The 17,976-nt window shown below is 37.7% G+C and overlaps 1 protein-coding gene across 7 annotated transcripts in view; it reads right to left on the bottom strand.

Moving 5' to 3' along the window:
* PLEKHB2 (pleckstrin homology domain containing B2) overlaps positions 1-17,976 on the bottom strand; it is a 77,220-nt gene that overhangs the window by 11,182 nt on the left and 48,062 nt on the right. For 6 of the 7 annotated variants that reach the window (XM_064287311.1, XM_064287312.1, XM_064287310.1 and 3 more), the window contains 2 exons: positions 10,010-10,049; positions 8,239-8,328 (listed from right to left, as the gene is read on the bottom strand). In XM_064287311.1, the coding sequence (XP_064143381.1) occupies positions 8,239-8,328; positions 10,010-10,049 (130 nt within the window). The remainder of the gene's footprint in view (positions 1-8,238; positions 8,329-10,009; positions 10,050-17,976) is intronic. The other variant, XM_064287313.1, reaches the window with a different exon arrangement.

Here is a 17,976-nt window from a genome sequence, read left to right as displayed (position 1 = left end):
ACAAAAAGATAATGGTACAATCTTCTAACATCTGGAAGCTTAACAACATCCTTTTAATAATCCACGGGACAAAATAGTAAGCCTCAAAGGAAATTTAAAAAAAAAAAAAAATTGAACTAAATGAAAATAAAAATCCAACATGTCAAAATTTGTGGGATCCAGCTAAAGCAGTAATGAGATGGAATAAGATGCTTATATTAGAAAGGAGGAAAATTCTCAAATCAATAATCTAAGCTCCCACCTCAGGAAATTAGAAAAAGAACAAATTGAACCCAAAGCAAGCAGAAGGAAAGAGAACCAGAAATCGAATGAAACTGAACAACAGAAAACAGCCAAAAAAAAAATGAATGAAACAAAAAGCTGTTTGAAAAGATCAATAAAATTGACAAACCCCTGGCAAAACTTTCAAAAAAAAAAAAGGCAAAATACATTTCAGGCACTTCCCGGGTTACAAGCATGATTTGTATCTAAGCGTGTCTTAAAGCTGAGTTAGTAGGTAAGTCAGAATGAAAAAAAAAAAAAATTCTTATTTAGCCTTACTTCAGTGCAAGAAAAGGCTCGAAGCCTTTTCAAGGATTTAAAAGGTGCACATGCAGCAACTGAAGGCGATTGTGATGAAGAATTTGTTGCAAGTAAGGGTTGGTTTAGCTGTTTCAAAGTGAGGGCAAATTTACATGTGAGTTGTCCATAAGTCAGACACCCGTCCATAGCCCAGGGACTACTTGTACCAGTATCAGGAATGAATGAAATACGGGATATCACCATAGACCCTGTAGACATCACAAGGATAATAAGAGAAAACTAAGAACAATTCTACAAACACAAATTTGATAACTTATATGAAAAGGACCAATCCCTCAAGAAGTACAGACTAATACCTGACACTCGATATGAAATAGATAATTTAAATAGTCCTCTATTAAGAAAACTGAATTTGCAATTAAAATCTTCTCCAAAAAGAAAATCTCCAGGCCCAGACAGTTTCACTGGAGAATTCTACTAAATGTTTAAGAATTAACCCCAAAATTCTACAATCTCTTACAGAAAACAGAAGACCAGGGAATATTTCCCAACTATAATGCCAATCTTACCTAATATCTAAACCAGAACAAGATATCACCAAAAACAAAAACAACTACAGAACAATATTCCTCATTAGTACTGATGCAAAAATTCTCAACAAATATTAGCAAATAGAATTCAGTAATGTACATCAACATCATTGGCCATAAGGAAAATGAAAATCAAAACCACAAAGAGATACCACTGCATGCCCACCATGATGGGTGAAATTGGAACCCACATAGACTGCTGGTGGAAATGTAAAATGTTACAAAAAAAAAAAGAATTCAGCAATGTGTAAAAATAATTATATGCCATAACTAAGTAAGATTTTATTTCAGTAATACAAGGCTGGTTCAATGTTTGAAGACCAATCAATGTAATCCATCATATAAAGAGGCTAAATAAAAAAAATCATGATCATATCAACTGATGCAGAAAAAATATTTGACAAAATCCAACATCTATTCATGATTTTAAAAAAAAAAAAAAAAAAAAAGGCCTCTCAGAAAACTAGGAATACAGTTAACTGATAAAGAATATCTACAAAAACCATGAAGCTAGCGTCTTACTTAATGCCACACTTAATGCTGAAAGACTAAATGTTTTTCCTTTAAGATCAGGAAAAAGGCAAGGATGTCCACTCTCTCTACTGCTATGCTATTCAACATAGTACTGCAAATTCAAGCTAGGGCATTAAGGAAAAGGAATTAGAAGGCATACAGGCAAGAAATGAAGGAATAGAGATGCCCCTGTTTGCAGATGACACGACTGCCTACATAGAAAATTCCAAGGAATCTACTTGAGTTTATCAAGTTTGCATGATACAAGATTAACATAAAGTTAGAATTTTGTTTTACATATTTCTCCATCTCTGTCCAGGACCCTCTATTGTGATCCCTGTCACAGCAGTTGGTGGTGGTAGCTGGGCACCATCTAGTTGAGTTGGACTCAGTCTGGTGGAGGCTGTGGTAGTTATGGTCCATTACTTAATTTATTTCAGCCAAGATCCATCTGACATCAGCAGTGGTATCCCTGGTTCCTCCTCTTCTACTCTAACTCACAAAAAAGGTCAGACTTACTGGTCTGACAGAGACTGGAGAAACGCTGAGCGTATGGTCCCTGGACACCCTTTTAACTCAGTACTGAAGACACTCCTGAGGTTCATCCTTCAGCCAAAGATTAGACAGGCCCATAAAACAAGTAATAATACAATAATACGAGACTAAATGGGCACACCAGTCCCAGGGCAAAGACCAGAAGGCAGGACGGGACAAGAAAGCTGGACCAACGGACAAGGTCGAGAAGGGGAAAGTGTTGGCACATTGTTGCACTGGCAACCAATGTCACAAAACAATATGTGTAAAAATGAAAGCAATATAAAAATACATAAGTTATATTTCATTTTCAATAGCCTCATATGCATGCAAAAGCTGGACGATAAATAAGGAAGACTAAAGAAGAACTGACACCTTTGAATTACAGTGTTGGCGAAGAATATCGGATACTGAATTGAATTTTGTAGTTTTCATTATATAGGTCCTGTGTAAGTTTTGTTAGCTTTACACCTAAGTATTTTTTTTGAGTGATTGTAAATGGTGTTGAATTTTTAGTTTGTCTGTGTTCATTGCTAGGATTATTGTTGTTAGGTGCTGTTGAGTCGGTTCCGACTCACAGAAACCTTGTGTACAACAAAAGGAAGCACTGCCTGGTCCTGAGCCATGCCTATAATTGTTGTTATGCTTGAGCCCATTGTTGCAGCCACTGTGTCAATCCACCTCGTTGAGGATCTTCCTCTTTTCAGCTGACCCTGTACTCTGCCAAGCGTGATGTCTTTCTCCAGGGACCTATCCCTCCTGACAACATGTCCAAAGTATGTAAGATGCAGTCTCACCATCCTTGCTCCTAAGGAGCATTCTTGTTGTGCTTCTCCCAACACAGATTTATTCATTCTTTTGGCAGTCCATGGTATATTCGATATTCTTCGCCAACACCACAGTTCAAAGGCATCAGTTCCTCTTCAGTCTTCCCTATTCACTGTCCAGCTTTCACATGGACATGATGCAACTGAAAACACCATGGCTTCAGTCAGGCACACTTTAGTCTTCAAGGTGACATCTTAGCTTTTCAACACTTCAAAGAGGTCCTTTTGCAGCAGATTTGCCCAATGCAACGCGTCTTTTGATTTCTTGACTGTTGCTTCCGTGGCTGTTGATTGTGGATCCAAGTGAAATGAAATCCTTGACAACTTCAATCTTTTCTCCGTTTATCATGATGTTGCTCACTGGTCCAGTTGTGAGGATTTTTGTTTTCTTTATGTTGAGGCGCAATTCGCACTGAAAGCTGTGCTCTTTGATCTTCATCAATAAGTGCTTCAAGTCCTCTTCACTTTCAGCAAGTAAGGTTGTGTCATCTGCATAATACAGGTTGTTAATGAGTCTTCCTCCAATCCTGATGCCCCGTTCTTCTTCATATAGTTCAGCTTCTCGGATTATTTGCTCAGCGTACAAATTGAATAGGTATGGTCAAAGGATACAACCCTGATACACACCTTTCCTGACTTTAAACCAATTGATATCCCCTTGTTATGTCCAAACAACTACCTCTTGATCTATGTAAAGGTTCCTCATAAGCACAATTAAGTAATCCCATTCTTCACAATGTTATCCATAATTTGTATGATCCACACAGTCAAATGCCTTTGCATAGTCAATAAAACACAGGTAAAAATCTTTCTGGTATTCTCTGCTTTCAGCCAGGATCCATCTGACATCAGCAATGATATCCCTGGTTCCTCCTCCTCTTCTGAATCTGGCCTGGATTTCTGGCAGTTTCCTGTCGATATATTACTACAGCTGCTTTTGAATGATCTTCAGCAAAATTTTGCCTGCACGCGATATTAATGATACTAACTTCCACATTTGGATGGATCACCTTTCTTGGGAACAGGCATAAATATGGATCTCTTCCAATCCATTGGCCAGGTAGCTGTCTTCCAAATTTCTTGGCATAGACAAGTGAGCACTTCCAACACTGCATCCGTTTGTTCAAACATCTCAATTGGTATTCTATCAATTCCTGAAGCCTTGTTTTTCGCCAGTGCCTTCAGAGCAGCTTGGACTTCTTCCTTCAGTACCACTAGTTCCTAATCATATGCTACCTCTTAAAATGGTTAAGCGTCAACAAATTCTTTTTAGTATAATGACTGTGTATTCCTTCCATCTTCTTCCAATGCTTCCTAAGTCATTTAATATTTCCCCATAAAATCCTTCACTATTGCAACTTGAGACCTGAGTTTTTTCTTTAGTTCTTTCAGCTTGAGAAATGCTAAGCGTGTTCTTCCCTTTTGGTTTTCTATCTCCAGCTCTTTGCACATGTCATTGTAATACTTTACTTTGTCTTCTCAAGCCACCCTTTGAAATCTTCTGTTCAGTTCTTTTACTTTACCATTTCTTCTTTTTGCTTTAGCTGCTCGATATTCAAGACCAAGTTTCAGAGTCTCTTCTGACATCCATTTTGGTCTTTTCTTCCTTTCTTGTTTTTTTTTAATGATCTCTTGCTTTCTTCATATATGATGTTCTTGATGTCATTCCACAACTCGTCTAGTCTTTGGTCATTAGCGTTCAACACATCAAATCTATTCTTGAGATGGTCTCTAAATTCAGGTGGGATATACTCAAGGTCATGCTTTGGCTCTCGTAAACTTGCTCTAATTTTCTTCAGCTTCAATTTGAACTTGCATATGAGCAACTGATGGTCTGTTCCACAGTCGGCCCCTGGTCTTGTTCTGACTAATATTGACCTTCCCCATCATCTCTTTCCACAGATGTAGTCAATTTGATTCCTGTGAATTCCATCTGGCGAGGTCCATGTGTATAGTTGCCATTTATGTTGGTGAAAAAAGGTTATTTGCAATGAAGAAATTGTTGGTCTTGCAAAATTCGATCATGCGATCTCCAGCGTTGTTTCTATCACCAAGGCCATATTTTTCAACTACCAAGCCTATTTCTTTGTTTCCAACTTTCGCATTCCAATCACCAGTAATTACCAATGCACCCCGATTGCATGTTCAATCAATGTCAGACTGCGGAAGCTGGTAAAAAATCTTCAATTGCTTCATCTTTGGTGTGGTTGGTGTGTAAATTTGAACAATAGTCATATTAACTGGTCTTCCTTGTAGGCGTATGGATATTATCCTATCACTGACAGCGCTGTACTTCAGGGCAGATCTCGAAATGATCTTTTTGACTATGAATACAATGCTATTCCTCTTCAAGTTGTCATCCCTGGCGTAACAAAGCATATGATTGCTCAATTCAAAATGGTCAATACCAGTTCATTTCAGCTCACTAATGCCTAGGATATCGATGTTTATGCATTCCATTTCATTTTTTATGATTTCTAATTTTCCTAGATTCATACTTCGTACATTCCAGGTTCCAATTATTAATGGATATTTGGAGCTGTTTCTTCTCATTTTGAGTCGTCCCACATCAGCAAATGGAGGTCCCGAAAGCTTGACTCCATCCATGTCATTAAAGTCGACTCTACTTTGAGGAGGCAGCTCTTCCCCAGCTGTCTTTTGAGTACCTTCCAATCTGGGGGGCTCATCTTCCAACGCTCTATCAGACAATGTTCCGCTGCTATTCATAGGGTTTTCACTAGCTAATTCTTTTCAGAAGTACACTGCCAGGTCCTACTTCCTAGTCTGTCTTAATCTAGAAGCTCAGCTGAAACCTGTCCATCATGGATAATCCTCCTAGTGTCTGAATACTGGTGGCATAGCTTCCAGCATCATAGCAACACACAAGCCCCCACAGTACGACAAACTGATGGACACGTGGGGGCAGTAGCCATTAGGAAAATACAAATTAAGACCATAATGAGATATCACTATATACCTATTAAAGCAACTAAAATAAAAAATAAGGATACCACCAAACATTATTGAGGATGCAATGAAACTGGCTGACTCACACACTACTGGCAGCCAAGTAAAATGGTAGTCACTCTAGTAAGTTTTTTTGTCAGCTTTTTAAAAATATAAACATACCCCTACCATAACCAAAAAAGCCAAACCCACTGCCGTTGAGTCAATTCTGACTCCTAGTGACCCTACAGGACAGAGGAGAACTGCTCCACAGGGTTTCCAAGGAACACCTGGTGGATTCAAACTGCTGAACTTTTGGTCAGCAGCCATAGCACTTAACCACTACGCCACCAGGGTTTCTTACCATAAAAAAAAAAAAAAAAAAAAATTTTTTTTCTTTTTTACCATACCACCCAGTAATTACACTTTCAGACACTTATTCCAGGGGAACAAAACCTTATGTTTGACCAACAACCTGAATATAATTTTCATAGAAGATTTATTGGTAATAGCTCAAAACTGGAAATAACCAAAATATCCCTCAAAAAGTGAATGCATAAACATAGTGCAATACATCTATAGCATGGCATACTTACTACTCAGCAATAAAAAGAAACAGACCTATTGATACTTGAAACAACTTGGATGAATCTCAAAGGCGTTAAAATCAAAAAAAAAAAAAAAAAAGAACAAAGCCGGTGCCGTCGAGTCGATTCCGACTCATAGTGACCCTATAGGACAGAGTAGAACTGCCCCACAGAGTTTCCAAGGAGCCCCTGGCAGATTCAAACTGCCAACCCTTTGGTTAGCAGCCGTAGCACTTAACCACTACACCACCAGGGTTTCCTCAAGGGCATTATGATGGGTGAAAACAGGTCAAACTCAAAATGTCACATGCTGTTAAGATTCCATTTATACAACATTGTTGAAATGATAAAATTATAAGATGGAGCACAGATTAGTGGTTCGCAGAGGTTAGGGGTAGGGATAGAGGGTGAGCCTATAAAAGCTCTTAGTAGGAAGGAGGTCTCGATGAAACAATTCTATATCATAATTGCAGTGAGTACACACAGATGTACTCATGTGATAAAATGACACAGAACTAAACACAAACGTGTTACCAGTTTCAAATTCCTGCTTTGGATATTATCTAAGATGCAACAATTGAGGAAACTGGGTGAAGAGTACATGGGATCTTCCTACGCTATCTTTACTTCCTGTGAATATATAATTATTTCAAAATTAAACGTTAAAAACAAAGCAGGAAGCCTCACATAACAGAGACTTTTCTACACGGCACTGGATAACTGGCACCTCTAAGTAGAAGCCACTCCAAGATATATGGCATATAAATTTTTAAATAATTGCTCAAGTCCATGCATATGATTCTTAAAATAATCTTTTGAGGTAAGTTGGGCAGATAACCCTATTTTACAATGTGGAGACTGGGAATCAGAGAACTTCAGCGACTTGCCCAAGGCAAGGACTTGAAATCAAGGTCTCTTGGCTCCAAGTTCATTAACGTCATAATTGATCACTTATACACCCATGAAAAGGGTGGCCCTGACAACTTTTTAACCTTAGGCTTTTAGACTGGATTTAATTTCATGCCCATTTTCTGGTACCTTTTTTTTGTTTGTTTTTATTGTGCTTTAGGGGAAAGTTTACAGAGCAACTTAGCTTCCTATTCCATAGTCTATACATAAAGTACTCCATGTCATTGGCTTCATTCCCCACAACATGTCAGCACTCTCCCCATTTCGGTCCTAGGTTCCCTGTTTCCTTTCATCCTGGTTTTTCACCCCTTCCTGCCTTCTCATCTTTGCTTTTGGACAAATGTTGCCCTTCTAATCTCATATAATTGATTGTTCTAAGAAGCATGTCCCTCTTGAGTGTTATTGTTTATTTTATGGGCCTGTCTACTGTTTGGTTGAATATGGCATATAATTTTTTAAAGGTTGATTTTCTGCAATAAAAACTGCATTTTTTCTGATTATAAAGAGAATTCAAGCAATTCAAAAAGTATAAACTATAAATCATCAAAATCTCATTATCCAAAGCAATTATCATTAACATGATTCATTTTTAAGTCTATCTTAAAAGTAAAATGTGCTGAACATAAACAAGAGTACAAAACAGTTTATTTCATTAAAGCAAAAGATTATAAGGAAAAAATCTCTAAAGAAGAAAGGGGTTTAGAGAACACTGCTAATTTCTGATGCTGGCTCAAGGTAAAAAGAACGACAGCAGCAGAAAGGCCTCAATTTTCCCTCATGTGGATCGGGACACCCAGATGTCTTCCCTACCTCAGGGGTTGGTGCAGCACAGGCTGTGTAAGGAGGTGGAGATGAAGTCACAGACATTTCATTGTATATGACTTCTGAGCCAGCATAAGCCTGTATGAGACAGGAGAGAAATTATGAGAGGTGAGCTGCCACACAGCAACTATAGGTTCAAAGATGCGATGTATACTTCCTTTTTATTTAGCAAATAAAAAATTAAAGAACATAGAGCTTAATCTTCCAACAGCAAATATAACAGCTCTCTTAGAAGTAGTGAAAGGTGGAAGAAAAACTCCCACTAATACAGTGAAGCCTCTAATACCACTCTGGTGTCCTTTGAATTCAGGGTTGCTTGGACCCCAGGATGGCTAGAACTCTCGCTGCCCAGGATTGCCTGTCTTGCTACCACTGTTACTCAACGTCTTTTAAAGGATGTTAGACCACTCTCAACAACAGTTCTGTTCACAAATGAAAATCCTACAATCTGAAATGGAGCAGTCAGGGATATGTTCTACACAGTCTTGTTATTTACATTACAGAAAAAAAATGTTGAACATATTTAATGTCACTGAACTGTACATGTATTGTTGAAATGGCAAATGTTTGTTACCTATATGTTCACCACAATTAAAAAAAAATAGACAAGGTAACGTCTTGCAGAAGAGAATATTTTAACTAACCAAAGCTGATTAAATAAAAGGTAAAAAAATCCCTTCAATAAATTACTAACCAATGGAAAAGAAACACACTTGATGTCTTTTTTAAAAAATCTCCATTAAAAAAAAAAGTCTTGGGAGCTCACCTCTAACTATATGGATCATTAATACCAATTTCATCCAAGAAGGGGATCTGCATGAAAGAAAAGGTCACTGGAGCTGGAGAGTAATAAGTCTTGGCCTACCGAGTGGGAAACACTGGCATTTGAGTATTATGCTTTTTTACTTTCTTTTCTCAAAAATGCAAATTCTTTTGTTGCTACAATTTTTTTCTTTTCCTACCAAAGATATAAAGGGAAAAATGATTCTGAAGAATGAAAATGTTGACCACGGAGGCAATTCTGCCTTGATTCCTTGAAAGCTGCAAAGAAATCATTATTAGCCTTTGCAACTGGGGTTTACTGTCTCAGTGACCTGAAGTCAAAAGCAGGACTAGAGAGAAAAAAAAAAAAAAAAAATTTTTACAAGTCTCAAAAATATTTATTTCACAAGAATAAGATGCTATGCATACAAAAAACCCTGGAGTCCTTTTCTAAGAGCCCAGGTAGCACAATGGTCAAGCACTCAGCTGCTAGCCAAAAAGTCAACAGTTCAAACCTACCAGCCACTCCTCAGGAGAAAGATGTGGCAATCTACTTCCGTAAAGGTTATGGCCTTTAAATCCCTATGGGGCGGTTCTACTCTGTCCTTTAGGGTCACTATGAGTCAGAATACACTCAACGGCAATGTCTTTTTTTTTTTTTTTTTGGTTAGCCCTTTTTCTGAGCCTTCACTACAAACCACAGCAGAATTCAAAGTGTTGCAAAGTTTAGTGAGATACAAACATTTCTAGAACACAACACTGGAACCAGCATACCTGTGTGAGAATGGCTCCTCCCGACAAACTGTTTGGCAAATCCAGCTTGGTACTGTCAGTGAAGGGTTCTCTGCTCAGCTCTGCCTAACCATCCATGGCTGGATGACCAAAAACCACAGATCTTTCCCAGTTCCCTGTCCCAAGTTCCTATTCTGTTACATGAAGACTACATGAAAACATTATTGATTGGCATTAGCATATCACCAACATGCAACTAACTTACTGTATTTGTCCTGGAATCCTGGAGTGTAAATTTCCAGGCCCTAGAGGAATGAAAAAGCAAAAGGTATTTTACTCGAGGCAATCTACCATCCATCTCAATGATTCTCAAACCTGGATTGGCATCAGAATTCCTGAAAAACCTTTTTTGAAGAACAGGTCTTCAGGTCTCTTCCCAAGACCCATTCAATTCAACACATTTGATACACGTACTATGAATAAATTATACATATATACTACATACATATATAGTATAAACCCGTTGCCATAGAGTCAGTTCTGACTCATAGTGACCCTATATATCGTATAATACACAATAATTAAAATAATTAAAAATATTTAAAATAACTGAAAAATATAAAATGTACTGCACTTAACTGTACACAACTTGCTTTGTCAGTTCATGCCAAGCACGCAGCTCTCTTTCATTCTTTTTAAGGGCTACATAATGCTCCACGACATGAGATTTATACTGTCAGCAATTTTTTGCAATTAAAAATAATGTGGCTAAACCACTTAATGGAAGGACCCAGGAAGAGAATTGAAACAATGGGAGGAAGAATCAGCAAAATAGAAGACAACACCTTTGAAATAACTCAGTATGAGAAAAAACAGAAAAAAAGATAGAAAAAAGAAGAAAGTCTACAAGTTCAAAGAAAACAACAAAACACTACTGCAAGAAAACAGGAGACCTACATAAGTAGAAAAACATACCATGCTCATCGATAGGAAGACTTAACATTGTGAAAACGTCAATTCTACCCGAAGTGATCTACACAGACAATGCAATCCCATTCCAAATTCTAAGAGCATTCTTAACAAGAGGGAGAAACAAATCATCAACTTTATACAGAAAGGGAAAAGCACCCAGATAAGTAAAGCATTACTGATGAAGAACAACAAAGTGGGAGGTCTCACACTACCTGGTTTCAGAGCCTATTATGTAGCCAAAGTAGCATGGTACTGGTCAACAACAAACACACCAGTGGAACAGAATTGAGAACCCAAACATAAATTCATCCACCATGAGCAGTTGCTGTTTGATAAAGGCCCAAAGTCCGTTAAATGGGGAAAAGACAGTCTCTTTAACAAATGGCACTGGCATAACTGGATATCCATCTGTAAAACAATGAAATAAGATCCATACCTCATACCATACACAAAAACTAACTCAAAAATGGATCACGGACCTAAATATAAAATCTAAAATGATAATGATCATGGAATAAAAAATAGGGGGCCTAAGACATGGCATAAATAGGATACAAACCGTAAGTAACAATGTACAAACGCCAGAAGAGAAAGTAGAACTGCCCCCAGAAGAGAAAGTAGAACTGCCCCATAGGATTTCCAAGGAGCAGCTGGTGATTAGGAGTACGGATCTTCTGGTTAGCAGCTGTAGCTCTTAAACAATAAATCACCAGGACTCTAGATATCTGGGAGCTACTAAAAATTAAACACTTATGTTCATCAAAAGACTTCATCAAAAGAGTAAAAATATTGGGGAAAAAAATTGGCTATGACATACCTGACAAGAGTCTAATCTCTAAAATCTACAAGATACTGTAACACCTCAATAACAAAAAGACAAATAATTAAAAAGTGGGCAAAGAAATGGATCAAAGGCCTAAATATAAAGCCCAAAACTATGAAGTTCACAGAAGAAAAAATAGGATCAACGCTAGAGGCCCTAATACCTGGTACTAACAGGATACAAATCATAACCAACAACACACAAGCTCTAGAGGATAAGCTAGATAACTGGGATCTTCTAAAAATTAAATGCTTACGCTCATCAAAAGACTTCACCAAAAAAGTAAGAAGACTGGGGAAAAAAATTTTGGCTATTACAAATCAGAGAAAGGTCTAATCTCTAAAATCTACAAGAAAATCCAATACCTCTACAACAAGAAGACAAATAATCCAATTAAAAAATGGGCAAAGGAAATGAAAAGACACTTCACCAAAGAAGACATTCAAGTAGCCAACAGACACATGAGGTAATGCTCACGATCTCTAGCCATTAGAAAAATGCAAATCAAAACCACAATGAGATACCATCTCATCCTGGCATTACTGGCACAAATCAATAAAACAGAAAATAAAAAATGTTGGAAAGGCTGCGGGGAGATCAGGACTCACATGCACTGCTGGTGGGGATGCAAAATGATACAATCATTTTAGAGAATGAAATGGTGCTTCCTTAGAAAGCTGGAAATAGAAATACCATATGATCCAGCAATCCCACTCCTAGGAATATATCCTAGAGAAATGAGCCATCACACGAATAGATATATGTACACCCATGTTCACTGCAGCACTGTTCACAATAGCAAAAAGATGGAAACAACCTAGATGCCCATCAACAGATGAATGGGTAACTGTGGTACATACACACAATGGACTATTACACAATGATAAAGAACAACGATGAATCTGTGAATCGTCACATAACACGGATGCACCTGGAGGACATTATGCTGAGTGAAATAAGTCAACCACAAAAGGACAAATATTGTATGAGACAACTACTATAAAACTCATGAAAAGGTTTACATACAAAAAGAAATAATCTTTGATGGTTACAGGAAGGCGTGGGGATGGAAAAACACTTAATAGACAATAGATGAGTAGTAACTGAGATGAAGAGTAAGACAGTACAAAATACTGGGGAAGCCAGCACAGCCTATACAAGGCAGGGCCATGGTAGCTCCATAGACACACCCAAACTCCCTGAGGGACTGAACTGCTGGGTTGAGGGCTGTGGGGACCATGGTCTCAGGGAACATCTAGCTCAATTGGCATAGCAGAGTTTATAAAGAAAATGTTCTACATTCTACTTTGGTGAGGAGCGTCTGGGGTCTTAAAAGCCTGTGAGTCGCCATCTAGGACATTCCATTGGTCTCACCCCTTCGCGAGCAAGGATGAATGAAGTAAACTAAAGACATAAGGGAAAGATTAGTCCAAAGGACTAATGGAGCACATCTGCCACGGCCTCCACCAGGCTGAGTCCAGTACAATGAGATGGTGCCCGGCTACCATCACTGACTGCCCTGACAGGGATCACAATACAGGGTCCATGACAGAGCCGGAGAAAAATGTAGAACAAAATTCTGACTCAAAAAGAAAGGCCAGACTTGCTGGCCTGAGAGAGTCTGGAGAAATCCTGGGAGTATGGACCCCGGACACCCTTTCGGCTCAGTAATGAGGCCATTCCTGAGGTTCACCCTTCAGCGAAAGACTGAACAGACCCATGGAACAAAACAAGACTAAAGGGGCGAACAAGCCCTGGGGCAGGGACTGGAAAATAGGAGCGAACAGGAAAGCTCATAAGAACAATGTGTGTACTAACTGATGAGAAGCTAGTTCGTTCTGTAAATCTTCATCTGAAGTTCAATAAAAAATAAAAAGATTTCAATAAATAAAAAATGGGCAAAGGATGTGAACAGACACTTCACCAAAGAAAATGTTCAGGAGGATAACAGACATATGAGGAAAATGCTCATGATCACTAGCCATTAACCCGGAAAAACCCAGTGCCGTCGAGTCGATTCCGACTCATAGCGACCCTATAGGACAGAGTAGAACTGCCCCACAGAGTTTCCAAAGAGCGCCTGGTGGATTCAGACTGCCAACCCTTTGGTTAGCAGCCATACCACTTAACCACTATACCACCACGGTTTCCCACTAGCCATTAGAGAAATCCAAATCAAAATTACATTAAGATACCATCTCACCCCGACAATACTGGCAGCGCTAATCCAAAAAACAGAAAATAACAAATGTTGGAGAGGCTGTGGAGAGATGGCAACACTTACGCACTGCTAGTGAGAATGTAAAATGGTACAACCACTTTGGAAAACAATATAGTGCTTCCTTAAAGAGCTAAAAATAGAAATACTGTAAGATCCAGCAATCCCACTCCTAGGAATATATACTGGAGAAATAAAAGCCATCATACTAATAGACATATGCACACCAATGTTCACTGCAGGACTATTCACAATAGCAAAAAGATAGAAACAGCCTAAATGCCCAACAGATGAGTGAGTAAACAAACTATGGTACATATGAAAAATGGAATGCTACGCAACAATAAAGAGCAATGATGATCCGCAAAACATCTCACAACATGGATGAATCTGGAGGCCATTATGCTGACAGAAATAAGTCAGTCACAAAAGTACAAACACTGTATGAGACCACTATTATAAGAACTCAGGAAAAGGTTTACACGTAGAAAAAACATTATTTGATGGTTATGGGGGTGGGGAGGGGGTAGGGAGAGGAAATCACTAACTAGATAATAGACAAGTGTCAACTTAGGCAAAGGGAAGGATGACACACAATATAGGGGAAGTCTGCACAACTGGACCAAAGCAAAAGCACTGAAGTTTCCTAGACACATCCAAACACTTTGAGAGACTGAGTAGCTGGGGTTAGCTGCTGGGGACCATAGTCTTGGGGGACTTCTACGTCAACTGGCATAACATAGTTCATAAAAAAAAAGTTCTACATCCCGCTTTGGTAAGCAGCACCTGGGGGTCTTAAAAGCTCGTGAGCGGCCATCTAAGATACATCTATTGGTCGCATCCCATCCATAGCAAAGGAGAATGAAAAAAACTAAAGACACAGGAAAATATTAGCCCAAAGGACTAAAGGACCTAGTGAAACAGAGACTACACCAGCCTGAAACATGAAGAACTAGATGGTGCCCAGCTACTATCAACGACTGCTCTGACAGGGATCATGACAGACAGTCCCAGACAGAGCAGGAGAAAAATGTAGAACAGGATTCGAATTCATGAAAAAAGACCAGACTTACTGATCTTTCAGAGGCTGGAGCTACCCACAAGATTATAGCCCCCAGGCACTCTGCTAACCCAGGACTGAAACCATTCCCGAAGCTCACTTTTCAAAGATTAGATAAGCCTATAAAACAAAAAATAACACGTGAGGAATGTGCTTCTTAGCTCAATCAAACATATGAGACCAAATGGTCAATTCCTGTCCAAAAGCACGATGAGAAGGCATGAAGGGACAGGAAGGAGCTGGACAAGAAATTAACTTGAGCTGTAAAGTTTTACCTAAAGCACAATAAAATCTTTTTAAAAAGAAAGCCTACGAGTTTTGTGAATATCATCAAAAGGAATAATATATGTGTATTAGCAATTCCAAGGGGGGAAGAGAGTGAAAATAGGTACAAAGAGAAGTTTAGAATAAATAATGGCAGAAAACATCCAAAATGTCATGAAAGAAAAGAAGATTTTCATCTAAGAAGCTCAATGAACTCCATATAGGATAGACCTCAAGAGAAATTCACCAAGACATATCATAATCAAAATTTCCAGATCCAAAGACAAAGAAAGAATCTTGAGAGCAATTTTAGAAAAGCAAAATATCACCTACAAAGGGGTCTCAGTAAAATTAACTGCTGATTTCTCATTAGAAACTACACAGGCAAGAAGACAATAGGATGACATATACAAAGTCCTGAAGGAAAAGAACAGACAACCAAGAACTGAATACTCAGCAAAACTGTCATTCAAAAATGAGGGCAAAATTAGGATATTACCAGATAAACAGAAATTAAGGGAATTTGTAACAACCAGACAAACCCTACAAGAAATACCAAAGGGAGTCCTTCAGAAAGAAAACCAATGACATCACCCAACAACCATAGGTAAACACCGTGACAGTCAACTAAATATATATAAAGGTAAAATAGAGTTAAAAACCGATTACAGGGAATCCGAGATACAAGGTTGTAATCAACGAAAACATCTAAACAAAAGGGGGAATGAATGGTGTAGATATACAATTTCCACATGTTGAGAAATTTAAGGTGTTTCAAGATCCAGCAGATTGTTTTAAACGTAGAATATTATATGTAAACCTCATGGTAACCACAAAGAAAATTAATAAATCTACTCATCAAGATAAAAAATAAAAACAAAAAGACTCAATAAACACAAAACCAAAAATAATATGTGAAAGGAAAAAATCTACATAAAAAGAACTCAGCACAGAAAGTAAAGAACAAAGAAACCATTAGCATCACAAAAAAGTATAACAAAATGGCTATACTAAATCTTTCCCTACCAATAATTACACTGAATGTAAATGGATTAAATGTTTCAGTCAAGAGACAGACAATGGCAGAATGGATTAAAAAAACATGACCCATACATACGTTGTCTATAAGAGACACACCTTACGCACAAACGCATGAATAGGTTAAAAGTCAAAGGATGGAAGAAAAAATACACCAAGCACACAGTAGCCAGAAGCCAAAAGAGAGCAGGAGTGGCAATATCTGACAGAACAGACTTCAAGTCAAAATCAGTTATAAGAGACAAAGAAGGACATTATATAATAATAAAAGGTTCAATTCACCAAGAAGATAATATAATTATAAATATTTACACGCTCAACATCAGAGCCCCTAATTTTATAATGCAAACTCTAATGAAAAAAATACACAGATTTACAATAACGGTAGACGACCTTAATACACCACTTTTGATGATGGGCAGACCAACTAGTAAGAAAATTAATACAGAAATACAGACCTGAATAACACTATTAACCAAATGGACCTAAAACACATACACAGGATACACGCCCTTCTCCAATGCACACGGCCCATTCTCCAGAAGAGACCGTATCTTGGGTCCAAAGCAAATCTCAATAAATCTTTAAAAATTGAAATCATACAAAGCGTCTTCTCTGACTATAATAGTATGAAGCTAGAAATCAGTAACAGTTAAGAATACGGAAAAAAATACATGAAAGCTAAATAAGACGCTACTAAAAAGCTATTGTGTCACAGAAAAATCATAAGAAAAATTCAAAAATATGTACAATCAAACCAAAATGAAAACAAAGTATACCAATATCTTTGGGATGTAAAAAATGCAGTGCTCAGCAAATTTATTATTTATTATTAATGCAGCAATAAATGCCTACATTAAAAAAGAAGATCCAAAATCAATAACTTACCCCAACAACTTGAACAAACAGAAAAGGAAGAGCAAAAGAAGACCAAAGCTACCAGAGAAAAAGGGCATAATAAAGATCAGAGCAGAAATAAATACAACAGAAGAACAACAGAATCGACAAGATCAAAAGTTGGTTCTTTGAAAAGATTAATAAGAAGACAAACCACTGGCTAGACTGACAAAAAAAAAAAAAAATTAGAAGAAGGAAATAACCAAGATTAAAAAATGAAATTAGAGATATTACAACTGATACAAAGAGGATCATAACAGAATACTATAAAAAATCGAATTCTGAAAATGTGAAAACCTAAATGAAACGGACAAATTCCTAGGAAACCACTACCTACCTAAACTGACACAAATAAAAGTAGGAAACCTGAACAAACTCATAACAAAAGGAGAAACTGAAGATGTCATCAAAAAAAGTCCTGACAAAAAAAGAAGCCCTGGCCCACATGGGGAACTAACCATTAACTATTCACAAAAGAGCTCACACCAATCCTACCCGATCTCTTCCGAAACACAGAAGAAGAAGGAATATTCTCTAATTAATCCTATAAAGCCAGCATCACCCTGATACCAAAGCAGGTAAAGACATTACAAGAAAAGAAGATTACAGACCCATATCCCCCATGAAGACAGAGAAAAAAAAAAATCTCAACAAAATTCTAGCAAACAGAATTCAACAATATATTAAGCAAATTACACACCATTACCAAGTGAGATTCATACCAGGAATGCAAGGGGGGTTCAACATTTGAAAAATGAATCAATCTAATTCACCACATAAATAAAAGAAAAAAACCACATGATCATCTTATTGATGCAGAAAATGCATTTGATAGAATCCAACACCCTTTCTGGACAAAAACTCTCAGCAAAATATGAACAGAAAGGAAATCCCTCAACATAAGGGCATATATGGAAAACCAAAAGCCAGCATTATACTTAATAGATAAAGACTGAAAGC

The sequence above is a fragment of the Loxodonta africana genome, chromosome 6, assembly GCF_030014295.1.
Source record: "Loxodonta africana isolate mLoxAfr1 chromosome 6, mLoxAfr1.hap2, whole genome shotgun sequence".
Classification (NCBI taxonomy): Eukaryota; Metazoa; Chordata; class Mammalia; order Proboscidea; family Elephantidae; genus Loxodonta; species Loxodonta africana.
This window is presented reverse-complemented; position numbering and strand designations above follow the sequence as displayed.